The following is a 16,480-nucleotide window of genomic DNA, read 5'->3' on the forward strand; positions in this document are numbered from 1 at the left end:
CGTATGGTGGTATACCCTTGGGGTGGATACACGTCGTCGTGGTGTGCCTGAACCCTGCTGAGACCGTGGGCGCAATAAAAATCAGAGGCATGGGTACATCGCTTAGACACTAAGCCCATCCTACCCCGTGAATCTTGCTCTCCTCGTTCGTAGTGCTTCATCTACCTCCTCGTTCCATTAGAGGATCAAACATAACCATTGTGGCGTCAGCTTGACGCCCAACTGAGGCAAGCAAGCTTCCCTACCGACATTTGGGCGGGACGTGGGGCATAGTATGTGTGTGAACGAAGATTATGTTTGGTCGTCCACCATTTGTTTTAGCTCACTGCCATGTGCAGGGCAGCATTCGGTGTGTGACCGCGTGCCTGTCGTGTGAGATGTGGCGTTGCTCCACGTGTCAAATCTATCATTCCTGTGATGATATCATCTTTAACGTTTTCATTACAGAATAAAACACTATTAGCTTTTGCAAAGATACACAGATTGCTGCAAAATAAATTGTCTCTAACTCCCTTTTAATGGTGAGTATGCAGGAAATCCTGGCGAGCTGATTGAAAATCCGAGTCGTGGAGTAAGGGCTCATTCCCCTTCTGATTGTTCAGTGTATCGACCATGATTCTTCCTCAGAAATCAGCCTCTCAATCCTGTCTGTTGGAAGGAAACAAAGCCTGCTCAATGAGAGAAGTGACGCATTTCGTCGAGCAAGGGCTTCTGGTGGATCAGTCTATCGTCCATGACTATTCCTGAGAAATCATCTGCTCAAACCTGTTTGTCGGAAGGAAACATATCCTGTTCACTGAGAGAGAGCCATGCATACTTAGACCACCAGTGTAATCCTCCACGACTCTTCCTCACCGCAATAATTGTACACTACGAGGACCGAGCTCTGTTATCCCCTGTTCCTTCAACTTTCTTCTGTATAGTTGCACAGTTTTATGGTTGTTTGCAAAATAACCCTTAGTGTGCGGCTGGAAAGCGACGCATGAAGAATACGAGTGAAAACATATGCTCAGCTGTCTACATAACAATAAAATCCAGTTAACACGTGGTTCAATAGTCTTAAACTTGGTCTAGGCTGGTAGTGTAAACTAAAAAACATCATGATTGCAGGTTAACATGGGTTAAGTGTGTACGATCAAAATAGCGGTAGAGTGATTCAAAACAGAAGCCAAAAGTACGTCATAGCACTAACTCAATGCTTTTGACAAGGGTTGCTTCCCCTCCCTCCGTCTGAAAAAGTCACAAGGTACCGTTGTCTGACAAGCACTGTAAGCAGGCTTGGGTATTTATGTACTACTCTGTTCATACGTTTTTTGATTGCTAACCTTTGTCCATATGTTGTAAAATCTGAATTTGTAAATAGGATTCATGGGGCTGATTGAAAACGGTATCATCACTGGAGTCATCCCTGAAAAGGCATTGTTTGCAGTCAATTATCCTGGATATCCGACGTCATTGACAAGAGCTGTGGAGACCTTAGGAGGCGAGGATGGGATTTCAAAGGTTGGATATACCTTATTTGGCATCTGTATTTCTTTTTTAGCACACCTCAGACTTGTGCTTGGGGTTTAACTGAACCTTGGTCGAAGATTTGAACTTTTACTGTGAACTGGTTTGCCATTTGCACATTAAGGACATCCAAATCCACACTGACGTTGGTAGGAGAAGCTTTGTATCAAACTGACCAAGTAATACACGATTGGAAATTTTAATGTATTTTGATTTGCCATTTGCAAAATTCAATTGTCCATGCTAGATAAATTGTGGAATACGACACCTTCTACCAGTCATAAGATGCAGGTATATACATAATTTTCAAGCACGCAATTGCACCATTGTTTTGCAATCAAAGCTGTTTATGTGTTGAGGAAATCAAAGTCAATATAAGGCTAGTGCTATAAGATCAACCTTTAGTTTTCTGTTATAGCTATGTAGTGTTTGCAGTTTGCAAAATTTGAGTGCCTATGCTAGGAATCAATTGTGGGTTTGATATTTTAAACCCAATCTTTGTCCTTTAACTTGTGGGGACCATTATGTTCATGTGATTTCCGTTTATTTATTTTCATGTTCGGTTACCTGTTGGTTCTATTATCTTGCTTTCACTCTTTTCTACCCTCATGAACGTTAAATCTTAAAATTGACTTCAGTAGTCCTCTTGTACTGCTTTATCTGTTGGTTTTTATTTTCTGTTTGCCTTCTACAATTTACACAGGTTTGTAACATTCCCCCCTTCTTTACAAACTTTGCATAAACAATGAATTGACAGACGTTAGCTAGATAATCCCCGTGTCCATCCTTAAGGTCTCTATGAGGTTAATCAGCTAGTGATGAGGGAACATTGGCTAGCCTTTGCAGTCATAAAAGTGAGGTCCTTGGGATGAGAATTTTGATAATGTATGGGTTTGCCCTTTGCATAATGTGTCTGTATCATAGTTGACACCTACCTAGCTTCTAGCTCACTGTTGGGCTCCATGCACAGTTCTAGCTCTAGGAGTCGATCATGATTTGGGAGGACATAAATTCCTTGTGCATCTGTGTGTGGCTCTCAATTGGACCCTCACATGAGGACTGGAGAGACATCTTTTTTGATTTTCGACCCAAGGAGACAAACCACTAGAGTGATGGTAGCACTTGTCAGACGACAAACTGCCTCCTGGAGATTATAGAGGAGGGAGGGGCCTAGAAAGCTGAGCTCCAACAGTGTTCCATTATTGATTTCCTTCCTTGACGGAGATTATAGAGCAGGGAGGGGCCTAGATAAACTGGCGTGACAGTAGTGTCAGACGATGAATTACCTCCCGGAGATTATAGAGGAGGAAGCGGCCTAGATAGACTGATAAGGCTGAGCACCAGTAGTGTTCCATTATTAATTTCCTTCCTGTTAGAAATAATTACATATAGAGGAGCCTAATAGTGCCCAAGAACTCACACATTGCTGTCCTTAGCATATATTTGTAGCAAGAAAATGGACAATGCACTGGAGAGATGTAAAACCAACAAAACTTATATTTCCGTCCACAGCGGACACAACACAAAAGCAATGTCTATTGTGTCTAGTAGTAGAGTGCTATCTCGATGTGCACCCTTGTATATAAACAAAACAGTTGTTCTCCTACCTCCGTGGCACTCCTAAAACACTCGGCCTGCATGCTTCCTATGAGCTTAGGTGGGCCTTGTTGTCGTGTTCTACAAACACACCTTCAGATTGATCCTCGCAGACAGCCACACGTAAGGCAGTGCTTGACCTGGATGCTTGACCTCCTTGCTTCTATCAAACGCAGCCAATGGTGAGGCCTAAGGACCCCTTTGATCTGTCCTCCTTGCTGTCCTGATAGTCAGCCTAGGATGAAGAAGGCCTTGAGCGTTGTCTGCTGCACTTAGCCTAATCTCTGCTCCTCCAAGTCCTCCTGGATGAAGGCCAAATCCCTGCTGAAGTGCTGCTCCAAACTGCTCCTGAAAATGGCTCTTTCAATAGATGAATGAGGAGCCCAAATGGCTTCTCTTCTATAGGGCCATAGGCCCTCCAAAGTGGACTGACCCAACGGCCTATACTTGGTGACCCAGGCAGGCCCAACTAACTGACCTGGGCCCAACCTGGTTGGCTGCCCCTGACCAGCCTGTTGCTGGTCCCCCATCCAGCCACTGGCCCAGGCTATTACAGCCCCGACGAGGGCTCTTCTCCAGCTCTTTTGCTGGCCAGAACAGCCATACCCACCTGCTCGTGGACATTTCCTTGCCTGTAGACCCCATTGCACCTCTGTACAAGCAGCTTCATACAGATCCTGCTAGCTGCTGGGGTGCTGATGTCATCTGCCATGCTGGATCTCCTGCGCAATTCTGCTCCAACCAGTCCCTGCCAGCCACGTGGCTGTTCCATACAGGTGTTGTCTTCCTGGGAGCTCCAAGACTGGCAGGTACCTTCTGTGTGTGCTGCCCACATGGCAGTCTATGTGCTGCCCATGTGGCAGCCCCCTTTTCTGTCTTGTCTTTGTTCATATGCTGCCCACATGGCAGTCAATGTGTTGCCCATGTGGCAGCCCCATCCTATCATGGTCCACCTCCCCCACGCTCTCCTCACGTGGGGGCTTACAAATGGGGAGGTGAGCAGCTATATTCCAACACCCCCTTTCACCAAGCCATTTTGGGCCAGCAATCGCAACCGGTCTATGAAGATAGTCCATCAGCTCCCATGATGGGAGCCCTATGGAACACCTCGGAGGAGCTGTCATCTTTTGGTCTCTCGATCAATGGGTCCTGCTCCTTCAGGTCCGGCTCTCCGCCTTGTACACAGGTCCACTCCAAATGGAATTTCAGAATACTTGAACATGATCTCCCAACAAGCCCTCAAACAAGTATCTCTCTGGCTTCAACACACTCTGCCCTCCTGTAGTGTTCCTGTCCCCACTGCTGAGGCTTCAACACACTCTGCCCTCCTGTAGTGTTCCGCTAAGGCTTGGAAGCAAGGTTCCCCTTCTGGGATGTTGCTTCCAAGCCTCAAAGAAGCACCAAGCCTCCCTCCTTTGACTTCCAGGAAGGCATACACCCTCCAATCTCTCATCACCTCAGAAATGCAAAGCATAGAATCTACCCACAACAGGTTATAAGGTTCAAATGACTTTACAATGAATGTACAACTAGATCATCCACTTGCTTGCTTGTTTGCTTTGAATGCAAACCATGCACCTCATTGAGGTGCACCCAACCACACTATGTAACTCTGTAATGCCCGCTTTAATCTTATAGTTCTCATTTGACCCTGAATCCAATGATCCTCCTGAAGAATCCTCCCTCATGTCAGTGCTACCAGTGAAGCACTTGGAGGGCCCAAGCACTCAATGCTCTCCTTCACCTTCACAAAGGTTTTCAACGACTCTTCTAACCACATCTCAATGTCAGACATCCTTACAAGTACTCCTGGGTGTGCATGCCTTACCTTGGTAATACATGGAGATGTCACCAAGAAAAGCTCTCCTATTACCACATGTGCTGTCGAACTCTTCGTCTCTTCTGAATCTTGATCGGAGTCTTTTTCTTTGTTCTGATCCGCCTTCTTCTTTTTTGAAATCCTTTGCAAAATGTTCTGGGATATCACAGTAGAAGCACTTCTTCTGTTCTTTCTTTTCTTCTTATTCTCATCATTAGAAGCATCCCTTGCTGTTGCCGTTGCCCTTTTCCTTGGCATAAAGGGTCTTCTCACTAGATCTGTCATAGTTTAGTTTCGGAGCTTCTTCCTACAGGAGCAACGGCACCAGCTTCTCAAACGTCACTGGCATCGCTCTATGCCCTGCTATCATCATTGTGACGAAAGGTTTGTAGCTCCTGGGAAGCATGCCAAGCAGAAGCCTAGCCATCCTTGCCGAAGTCGTCGCTTGACGAACTGCTGAGAGCTTGTCCTTTACCAGTCATCTTTGTGATGTGGTCCTGTACCGTGTCCTCTTCATCCATGCTCATGCCGTGGAGCTCCGTCTCGAGGTCGGGAATCCTCGCATTATGGTTACCTTGTACAGCCCCTTCAATATGGTCCATGTGGCAAAGGAAGCTTCTGTCAATTTGATATGAGGTAGCATCGAATCCGCAGTGGTGTGAATGATTATGGCCAGGGCCTCTGCATTACGAGTCACCCAGTCCTTAACTGCTACTGGATCCGCAGGCACCGTCACCGCAGCTGCTGTTTCTATAGCTGGAGTGAGGCATGAACTCCACCCTTGTAGTTATCTCCCATGTCAATCTCACCACCTGTTGGCTCCGGACTTCATCTTCCATAGGGGGTAATTTGTCCAATCCAACTTGCCCGTTTCCTCGAAGTTCGGGATTGGATACCTGGCAGCCATGACAATGAACCGAAAGAGATTGGTAGGAAGTCGTGCACCTGTCTGAACCTTAGTCTCCCTCCTTCTAGCAACGGCACCGTCCTTCAGATCATTCCCTAGAGCTTTGAATCAAGGTTGTCGTTTGGAAAGGTCCTTGCCTTCAAGCTGCACCACTTGTGAACTTCTGTCAGAGATCTGATACCATGTTAGAAATAGTGACGAACAGGGGTGTACGCAGAGGAAGACTAATAGAGCCCAAGAACTCACACATTGGTGTAATAAGTGGAATTCTTTTCTTATGTGTGCTTAGCGTAGATTTGCAGCAAGGGACAATGCACTGGAGAGATGTAGAGCCAACAAAGCTTATATTTTGTCCACATTGGACACAATACAAAAGCCATGTCCAGTATGTCACCCCCTAGTAGCAGATTGCTATCTAGATGTGCACCCCTGCACATAAACAAAATATTTGTTCTCCTATCTCAGTGGCACTCCCAAAACACTCTATGTTTTCTACGAGCTTAGGTGGGGCTCATCGTTGTGCCCTACAACAGCCACAAGTAAGGCAATGCTTCTCCTGGATGCTTGACCTCCTTGCTGCCCTGATAGTCAGCCTAGGATGAAGAAGCCCTTGAGCTTTGTCTGTTGCGCTCAGCCTGATCTCTGCTGCTCCAAGTCCTCCTGGATCAAGGCTAGATCCCGGCTGAGGTGCTCCTCCAAACTGGCTCTTCTAATGGATGAATGATGAGACCAAATGGCTCCCCTTCTATAGGGTCATAGGCCCTCCAAAATGGATTGACCCAACAGCCTATTCTGGGCAACCCAGGCAGGTCCGACCTGCTGGTCTATGGGGCTCGACCCTGACCAGCCTTTTACTGACCAGCCTGACCAGCCTTTTGCTGGTCTATGGGACCCTGACCAGCCTTTTACTGGCCCGTCTGGCCACGTGGCATCCAGCCACTGGCCCACAGCTCCGAGTGGGTTCTTCTCCAGCTCTTTTGCTGGCCAGAACAGTGCCCTGCATACCGACCTGCTCTTGGACGTTTCCCTGCCTGCAAACCTCCTCTGCACCTCCATACAGCCGCTGCAAACAGGCCGTATAGTAGGCGCCTGCTGTCCTTACAGATCCTGCTAGCTCTCGGGTTGCTGATGTCATCTGCCACACTGGATCTCCTGCGCAATTCTGCTCAACCAGTCCCTGCCAGCAACATGGCTGTTCCATACAGGGCTGTCTTCCTGGGGAGCTCTAACACTGCCAGGTACCCTTTGTGTGTGCTGCCCACATGGCAGCCTATGTGCTGCCCATGTGGCAGCCCCCTTTTCTGTCTTTTCTTTGTGTATGCTGCCCACATGGCAGCCAATGTGCTGCCCATGTTAGCAGTCCCATCCTATCATGGTTCACCGCCCCACGCTCTCCTCATATGGGGGCTTACAAATGGGGAGGTGACCAGCTAGATTCCAACACTTCCTTGACAGAGATTATAGAGCAGGGAGGGGCCTAGACAGACTGATCAAACTGATCAGGCTGAGCACAAGAAACATTCCATTATTGATTTCCTTCCTCGAGGGTGCCGGCCCTTACTAGATCCAGAGCCACTGCGGTCGAGATCATTTCATCTACCCTCAACCAACCGGTAGAGTTGGTCCCACAGATAGCATACATAGGTCCCATCGCTCCGATGGTTAGCTGATCGGTTGGCCAACTGTTAGGGACCTCTCTTTGTCCTATGCATTTGGGTATTCTTCTACACAGCGGCAGTGCAGTGTATTTGTTTTCTTGTCTCAAATGCGAGCCTTGGATATGGATGCCCGTTTTTAGTGGCTTTCATTCTCGATTCCACGATTGACACACTAGGTTGCATGTCAGTTGGCTCTCTTTCTCATGCAGCATCTCTAAAAGGCTCTAGTCTGCTCAACCCATTTATCCTATGTAGTTGGCAGATTAGAGGAGAGGGCAGCCTACATAAAATTTGAATGGTTGAGGAGCTCACGAACAACCATAGAAGGGGATCCATCTGTCAATAGAACAAGGGAGCTTTGGAGCAGTAGAAGAGTCCTTTCATTGGAGCAGCTTTATGAGAATATAAGGCACCCTACAAAATGCGCTGCACTTTGCCCCATCTACCCACCCAGCAGTCGTTTCACCCCAATCCACAAAAGGGCCCCAAGGAGTTGAGGATGACAGATTGGAGGAGCTTCGAGCGGCTTCAGGTGACGATGGGATTCAGGATGATCCAATGTAAGCCCTCAGTTCCACATGAGATAGTACAGGCAGAGTTTGCCATGACACCTCTCCAGGTTGATGCCATCTTTCAGACAGTGACTTTCATCCACAGGGTGTGGGACGCCATTGGAAACTTCCGAGATTAGCCCTAGAGTCATCCAGACGACTCGTAGAGAGCGGGGCAGACACATGGTATGCACGCATATCTACATGGCTTGCCAGGCACATTATCCAGATGGATAGGCTTCCCCCCTTTCAGTACAGCATGGATGCACCTCTTGAGTCGATCCCGCGAGATGAGATCAACCGTATCATACGGTTAGACCTCCTCCAGCTTCACACATCCCGGACTTGGGGGGAGGACCAGGAATTCCCCACCAAGACCCAGTTCTTTCGCAACCACTTCCTGAGAGTATCAGAGGAGGGATTCATTATTTAGGGCTCAATGCCCCCACAGACCATGCTCAACATGTGGCACATTATATGCCAAAAATTGGTGCCTGTCACGCAACATTGCAACCCATGTCTCGGAGTATTCATTGCAAATGAACATGACACCTATGTGGCTCCAGAGTTAATGGCCCTGTCTAAATTGCTACTCATTGGTGACCATGACATGCTTGATAGGGCTGGCACCAGCTGGAAAAGATCCTGATTGCAGGCCCGCAATGGTGTGTGGCTGTTGCTGTTCATGCATAGGAGAGCGGGCATGTACCTTGATCACTCAAGGTGTAGCCACGGGGAGTTGTTGAGGGAGGAGGCAAATGTGCGCCGCCACTCGTGAAAGAAAGAAAGAAAGATATATTAACGTCCATGGGAGACCTCGCGGGCCTATGGGACAAAGCGCACAGAAAAGCGAACTCATACACAGTAGGCTGAAGCAAAGGGTATGCTAGGACCCTTGCTGAGTACTAATCTATGCTAACAGAATCATAATCATAAACATAATCATATTCATATCATATCAATCAATCTATCTAGGCGCTGGGACGAAACCGAAGCCTGGTACAGTGATGGATCTTTTAGCCACCTAGCAACCCAATCCACAAAAAATCCCAACAAAATATATTCAAGATCTCCCGGACGACCAATTTAGTATGTGGGATACGTATTTGTATATGTGGCACCCCAGGGCCAAATTAGCCCTCTATTTGCACATAAATACACACATATCATGCTTGGGAGGTGCAACAGTTCAACAAATAGTCTTGTGGGCTCACTAGTGCGCTACTCATGAAGAATCTGTGTGAGTTGAAAGTGTATCAGAAAGAGAGAGAGAGAGAGAGAGAGAGAGAGAGAGAGAGAGCGTAGAGATAGGCAATAGCAACTGTATATAGATCTAGGGATACAATCCACAGCCAAGGGGTTGGTCAGTCGGTCGGTCAGGAGAGAGAGAGAAAGAAAGAAAGAAAGAAAGAAAGTCTATTAATGTCCATGGGAGACCAAGAGGTCTGTGGGACAACATGAAAACCATCTAGTACATCAGCTTAGTGAGGGCAAATGGCAGCTCCTAGGGAGTGTTGAGGTAGCTCCATTTTATTAAGTACCTACGTGATAACCTAGATAAAACATACACATATATAGCTGGCCATAAATCTGTTTAAGACTGAGAGTATTTTGGTTGAGAGAGAGAGAGAGAGAGAGAGAGAGAGAGAGAGAGAGAGAGAGAGAGAGCACTCCAAGGGAAAAATCCCCAATGTGATCCCAATGTGAGACAATGAGTGGAAAAATCCCCAATGTGAGACGAGAGAGAGAGAGAGAGAGAGAGAGAGCACTCCTAGGGAAAACTCCCCAATGGATGGAGAGAGAGAGAGAGAGAGAGAGAGAGAGAGAGAGAGAGCACTCCAAGCGAAAAATCCCCAATGTGAGACGATGAGTGAAGGGGGGAGCCCTTTTATAGGCCCCCTTGCTGGCCGACCGTCGGCCAGCAAGGTTAATTTGGCTGAGGTGACCCTGGTTGGGTCAGGTTGACCCAACCAAGCAGGTCGATTGACGCGCCTTGGTTGGGGCTCAGTTTGGGCTCCCAACTCAGCCCTACCCACCACCTAACCTCGCCCAACCAGCCTCTACCTAACCTAGCCTCTTCGGGCGGGCAAACCCACATAGCCCTCTCTCACTATGAGATGCCACACTCTAACACCCTCTCTGCAGCTCATAGTGAGCACAATAATCTGAAGCAAGCCGATGAAGATGCAACCATGGACCCTCCAACAGCGTGCCTACTGGATTCACCTTGGAAAGATCACGAAATAGCTTGGATCCTCGCCACCTTGAATAGCAAATGATATGTCCTCAACTGTGATTTGCCATGCTAGTATGCACTAGGGTCACTCTAGGTGGTAAAGCACTTTCATCACTACACAAGATAGGAAGGTCGAAGTGCTTTGCTTGCGGAAAGATAGGGCATCTGGCCAAAGATTGTCGGTCCCAGAACAAATCTAAGGACTAGGACACGGCGTGAAGTATGTCCTCTACCCAGTCTAGTGGCTCCAAGGCAGCAATTGCCCAGGATCTCTTGGCTGCCCCAGCTTTGTAGCACTAGTTACCGGTCCCCCACAGGTCACAGCCAAAGAGGGAATGCGGGCTGATAACGGCCCCTATCAATTGAAAGTTTGACAAGCAAAGCAAGGCCGTGGAGCTATGGACCAAATATGTTGAGCTTCCTTGCTTGATGTCGCAGAGACTATGGACAGGGTGTGTACTAGAGTTCGTTGTTCGAGGTTCTTGGATGTGATGTGTTCACAAGAGGATATAGATCGTGGTGGGTCCCACAAATCATGATAACCATTCGGAAGACGAGAACCGATTTTTCCTCAAGGAGAAGGGAGCACAAGTCTGTTGGAGATAAGTGCACACTAAGTGTACTATTCCCCTAGTCTACATTTGTCTAGTCTAGTCTAGTCTTTGTGTCTTGAGTGTGTGCCATGTGGCACCTCTACAATTATCCCATAAGCACTCTTGCTTTATGTCTTGTACTTTGGCCCATATATTCATGGGTCACATCATTGCAATCTATCAATCTAGCTTGTGTCTTGTCTACACTCTTTTTAAGGTACTTCTTTGTCTTTCAATCTTGTTCTTATTTTACTTCTAGTTTTCTAGTTTCTAGTTCTTGCTTTTATATTACTACATGGTATCAGAGCCATGTAGATCCCTCTTCTCTCCCCTCAGTCTGCTGTAGCCATAGCCGCCTCTTCTCAGATCTCTGCCCCGCTCAGCTGGTTGCCATCATCTCCGAACGGGCTGCTCCTGTCTGCCCTGCCACTCTCTGCGCCACAGCTTCTCTCTGCCAGATCTGCGTGCCAGATCTGCACGCCATTGCGCTGTCAGATCTGCTGCACAGTTCCGCTCTCTGCCAGATCTGCACGTGTGGCGCTCCGTTCGTACCGTACGTTGGCCGTACGTACCTGCACCCGCTGTACCAGCGCTGTACCTGTGAGCTGCTGTTCCTGTTCAGGTTGCCTCTACTGCTGCAGATCTGCCCGCCATTTCTGCCCCGATTTCGTGAGCTGAAGGAGCTGCCCACGACTTTCTGAAGCTGCTGCGCGTACCTTTTCTGTTCGAAACAAAGGAGGAGCTGAAGCTGTTCTATCTCTGCCCAACCTGCATTCAGTTCTTGCTAAGGTACTGTGCATTGTCTCTTTCAGTTTGCTGAGCAGTCTTTTTTTATCCTCATATCTGCAAACTGCTTCTTGGAGAGAGAGCCGGCTTCTTGGATCTCCTCTTTCATTTCTGCAATCTTGTAAGGGAATAGACACTGCCCTTGCATCTTAGCAAGAGGTAAGACCTTCCCACATGGGCTCTTCTACTCATTCTCTCATGTCTATTGACAAATTTAATGGGTCCAACTTTCATACTTGGCAAATCAAAATCAAGTGCCATCTTATGAAAGAAGGTCTTTGGGACATTGTTCACCGTGCTGCTCCCGAAGATCCCGACATTGAGCAAGTTGTCACTGCCAAGAACGACAAAGCCTATGCTATCATCTTGCTCGGTCTTGGAGATGATTACATTCATCACATCTCCGACATACAGTCTGCTCCTCAAGCATGGATCACTTTGGATACCCTTTTTGGACCCCGATCTAAAAACTCTAAGATTGCACTTATGATCTCATTCTTTGATCTACATATGCAGGAAGGAGCTACTATAGCCTCTCATGTCAATTATCTTCACAGTCTTATGGTTCAGCTTGCATCAGTAAAGTCTCCCATCTCCGAAGATATTGCTATTGCTGTGCTTCTCAAAAGCTTACCTGACACCTATGCTACTCTTGTCACTACCTTCAAGTATCACAATAATCCTTCTCTTGATCCCAACCAGGTCCGAAATGTGTGTAGTTGTAGTAGATCCTCATGGATAACCTGGTTGACCTCGTGTGATAGGAGGGGAGAAAACAGAGCATGCATGCTGTATTGGAAGGGAGGTAGTCTATCCATGTGGAGCCCCAGTCTCTCAAACCATCTCTCTGTATGTGCATACCATCACCTCTGGTCTCCTCGTGCTGCAAGTGCCATAGAAGAGGATAGAGCTATCCATGGTAGCCTGCTACGCCCCGAGGTATAATTCCCATATTCCCTAACTCGGTACAGATACGTGATGACCTGAAATGCAGCATCTAGCTGTAAAGGGGGTGACCCAAACTCAGCCTGAATGATCTGGTGAGGAACGGATGACTTACCACGAATCATCTGTGATAACATGAGAACCTGTAGCCGCTCCACACGGGCCCACTCTGTATCCGATAAGTTTGGCCCCCAAGAAGGGCTGCCGTACATCCCTGCTGGGCAAACCAAGGAGTCAAAAAGCAACCCCTTGGTGCGTGGATCCTGAAAGTGCGAGCAGAAGCACTACCTCTCTAGTTTGGCCAATGAAGCATACCCTCTACTCAAGCGTGCCTGCATCGCGGGTCTCACAGTTAAGCTGGGTCTGGAGAAGATAACCCCAAGATAAGTGTATGATGAAACTATCTCAACAGGTGACCCCTCAAATGTGAACTGCTCCTGACGCATGATGGCTCGAGATGTATTGAAGATCATGACCTTGGTTTTACCCAGGTTGACCTTCCAATCATGAGACTCACAAAAGGACTGTAGTGCGTCTAGGTGTCTTTGAAGCCCCTCTGCTGAGGAAGACAAGAGAGCCACGTCATTTGCGTAGAGCAATATCTGGATCAGCGTGCTCGCAAGAGAGCAACCTACACCCCCCTGTGTCTACATCACTGTCTCAAGCTCGTCAATGTAGAGGCCAAACAAGGTAGGCGACAAAGGATAGCCTTTTTTGACCGTGATGGTGCTCATGATCTCGTCTGTCCACCCAGATCTTGCCCAAACTCTATCCGAAGTGTGCTTGAAACTCTCTCGTAAAGTGCCATGACAGCCTAACTGATCTCTTAAGTCCTATAGGCGCCGTATGAGGCGGGCTCTTGGATCCGTGTCAAATGCCTTGCGGAAATCCGCAAAGCAACAATAAACTCTTTGCTTCCGTGACCTTGCGTCCTCGATGATACATCTAAGCATGAGAATGTGGTCCATGGTTTCATGATCACGCCGCTATCCTGCTGCTCTAAGTCCTCGACACTCTGGAAGTCTACTAACCTCAGAGTCAAGTACTGATGCATAAATCTTGGACATGACATGTCCAATCATAATGGTCCTGTAGTTCTCCGGGCTCATGGGATCCTCTACCTTGTGGATGGGTGAGACAGTGTTAATGGTCCAAGTGTGTGGAAACCCCAAACAAACAGCTTCATTAAAAAGCTTTGCTAAGATTGGGACTAGGAGGTTAATCCCATATGCAATGAACTCAGTGCCCTCATGATCCTTCGCTCGGACATTATGAAGTTTCATTACGGCATTCTTTACCCCTCCTTAATGTAATCAACAACACTGGAGACCCCCCCATGTGGAAAGCATGTGAAACCACCTGAAGCGGGCCATCTGTCAGACCATTATAGATAATGAGATCAAGTATCTTGCCGAGGTCTAATAGGGCCTGCCCATAAGATGAGAATGGACCTCACCTGTCAGTCGAAACCTGTAGCATACCTGCCTCTCCTCAAGGTCAATATCTAGCAATAGAGTGGAATTATCTCTGAAGTCAAGAAGTGGTACTTGACGGGCCCTTGTCCTCGCGTTGAAGCCCCCCACTAGGAGGACTTCTCCGCGGCTAGAGAAGTCAACGATGGACTGATAAAGAGCAGCAAATGGGGATGTCTCATCATCACCTCGGATATCTCTGGCAAAGTGGGAGGTCTTAGGGGGGAAGTAGCAAATTGCAACAAACAGATCCTGGCTGTCCATGTGTCGAATCCGGATCCAAAGAAATCTGGAATGTGTATCTCTGTGCTCTATTGAAATGGTCCCCTGAAGTGTGGATTTGAAAAGGACTGCAACTCCACCTGAACCTCGAACTCCTCCTACACCCCTCGTCTCATCTCTGTAGGCAGGGTCCCATGTATATCGGCTGACTATTGGAAGAGGGTGCTCTGGACTCTGATGTCTCTCTGTATAAAAGACTTGTATAGGATTCCGAGAAGTTCCTTGGTTCTGACCATAAGGTACCATTACAGTTCCAAATGGTGCAGGACAGGGTCTCGGATATCTGAGTCTCATAGACCCCGCTTCCCTATGTAGGGGAGGGGGCAGGTGCCCTACAGGGGCTTGTAAGAAGTCATGCCTCTCGTACCACTGCCCACTTCCCCTCCTTTTGGGCTTGATCCCGCTGCTGCAGCAAAGAGCGCCTCTCCTCAACCTGTAGAGGTGTGAGGTCCTCATCCATAGAGATCGTTGGCTGATCTCGAAGGACTGACTTGCGTCGTAGAGCTGAAAGTCGTGCCTGAGTGTCATGGAACCGTATGATCGGGGGTTGCTCTCGGTTGGGATCTCTCCCCACCCGCCATGCCCTCTCTATCATGTGCTTCGCCACACCCAGGGTAGCGGCCACGAACGCAGTCGCATCTACCATCGATGTAGCCTCAGTGCGTGGGATCCCGCGTACTCTGATGTTGAGAGCCTTACTGGCTCTCTGTTGCTGCTCCATGAGGGTAGCCGAAACGGTTACCCTTGTGGGTTCCCGTTTGGCCATATCAACCCATCTGGAAGTCTTCTCAATAGCAGATTGCATGCTCGCAATCTGTGCCTCGACCACCGGGGTACTCCCTGGGAGAGTGTGTATGGCTGTGACCTCCTGTTGGAGCTGCATGATATCTTGTCTGAGTCCCTGAATAAGACCCGCCTGCTCCCGAATGGCCCTAGCTTGCTCCTGTATGATGTGGCTCTGCTCCTGGTTGAAGCGGACCTGCTCCTGTGCGAAGCGAGTCAGCTCCATCTCACCCTCACGGAAACTATGTATCTCCATGAGCAAGGTGTCATAGGCCTTTGGTGTATCAGCCCACCCATGTTCATGCTGAAACTGTGATGACTGTGGCATGAAAGTGTGGGACTGAGTCCGGAAACTAGACGGTGACTAAGTGAACTGGGTGAGGAACGGAGATGACAGTGGAATGGATGAGGCAGTCCCAACGGGGTGTGGGAGCGTGGGTTGACTAAGAGGGAGAGGGGAGAGTGAAGCGTAATGCGGAACAGTGTATGACACCTCCGAAGTAGGGGTCATAAGCGGTGCGAGAGCTGTAACAGGAGAGGAGGGGAAGGGAACAACCGGCACCATGGGCATGAGTATGTCACTGATCGTAGATGTAGAGGGAGCTGAGACTGGAACTGGAGATGAGCCTGAAGCAGGGGCTGAAGTCAAAGTAGAGATAGAGATAGAGGGAACTGAGGCTGGAGCTGAAACTGAAGCTGAAGCTGTAGCGAGAGTTGAGGTCGAGGTAGAGATAGAGGCTGAAGAAGTTGAGGCAGGTCCTGCCTTTGCCTTGCTGTCTACCCCGAGTCCACTTCGGTTGTAACGTGTGTTCACATCCTCCAGTTTCAGTTGTGTCGTTTGCTTTTTTTGGTGGTTGTTGTTGTTGTCGTCTTTATTGGATTTGTCCCCCTTTTCTCTTGGACTGTTTTTTTTTTTTGGTGGGTGCAGGTCTTAGTGTTCGACTGGGAGCGGGAGCACCGGCTCCCCCCTCCTTATGGGAGGCACGCCTAGTGCGAGGTGGTGGCGAGGCAGGGTGGAAGCCTGAGGTGGAGAGGCAGCCAGGAGGTGGAGAAGGAGAGGCTAAGGTGGCGAGGAGATTTAAAAAAAAAAAAAAAAAGAAGCTAAGGGGGGTGGCTAGGTAGGCTGAGCGTAGGTACTAGGAAGTGTAGGGGGCGTAGGGGGCATAGGGGTAGGCTGAGCGTAGGGGTAGGCTGAGCGGGGTAGAGAACACTCCAAGGGAAAACCCGCAATGTGAGACAACAAGTGGAGAAGGGGGGAGCCCTTTTAGAGCCCCCCCCCCCCCCCCCCCAGCAGCCTGGTCGGCCAGCAGGGCTGACCAATGGACCGACCAGCCAGATCGGCT

General features: G+C 48.6%; 1 protein-coding gene across 1 annotated transcript in view; it reads left to right on the top strand.

Annotated features, from left to right (window-relative positions):
- Positions 1 to 426: 426 nt before the first annotated feature.
- The window catches only part of LOC147886282 (transcription factor tau subunit sfc1-like), a 92,700-nt gene continuing 76,646 nt past the window's right edge, over positions 427 to 16,480 (top strand). The window contains exons 1-3 of the mRNA XM_087395082.1: positions 427 to 830; positions 1,111 to 1,246; positions 1,364 to 1,503. Of these exons, the coding sequence (XP_087251208.1) occupies positions 1,369 to 1,503 (135 nt within the window). The 5' untranslated portion in view covers positions 427 to 830; positions 1,111 to 1,246; positions 1,364 to 1,368. The remainder of the gene's footprint in view (positions 831 to 1,110; positions 1,247 to 1,363; positions 1,504 to 16,480) is intronic.

This window comes from Dipteris shenzhenensis, chromosome 24, assembly GCF_047967505.1.
Source record: "Dipteris shenzhenensis isolate YYH24624 ecotype China chromosome 24, Dip_SZ_1.0, whole genome shotgun sequence".
NCBI lineage: Eukaryota > Viridiplantae > Streptophyta > Polypodiopsida > Gleicheniales > Dipteridaceae > Dipteris > Dipteris shenzhenensis.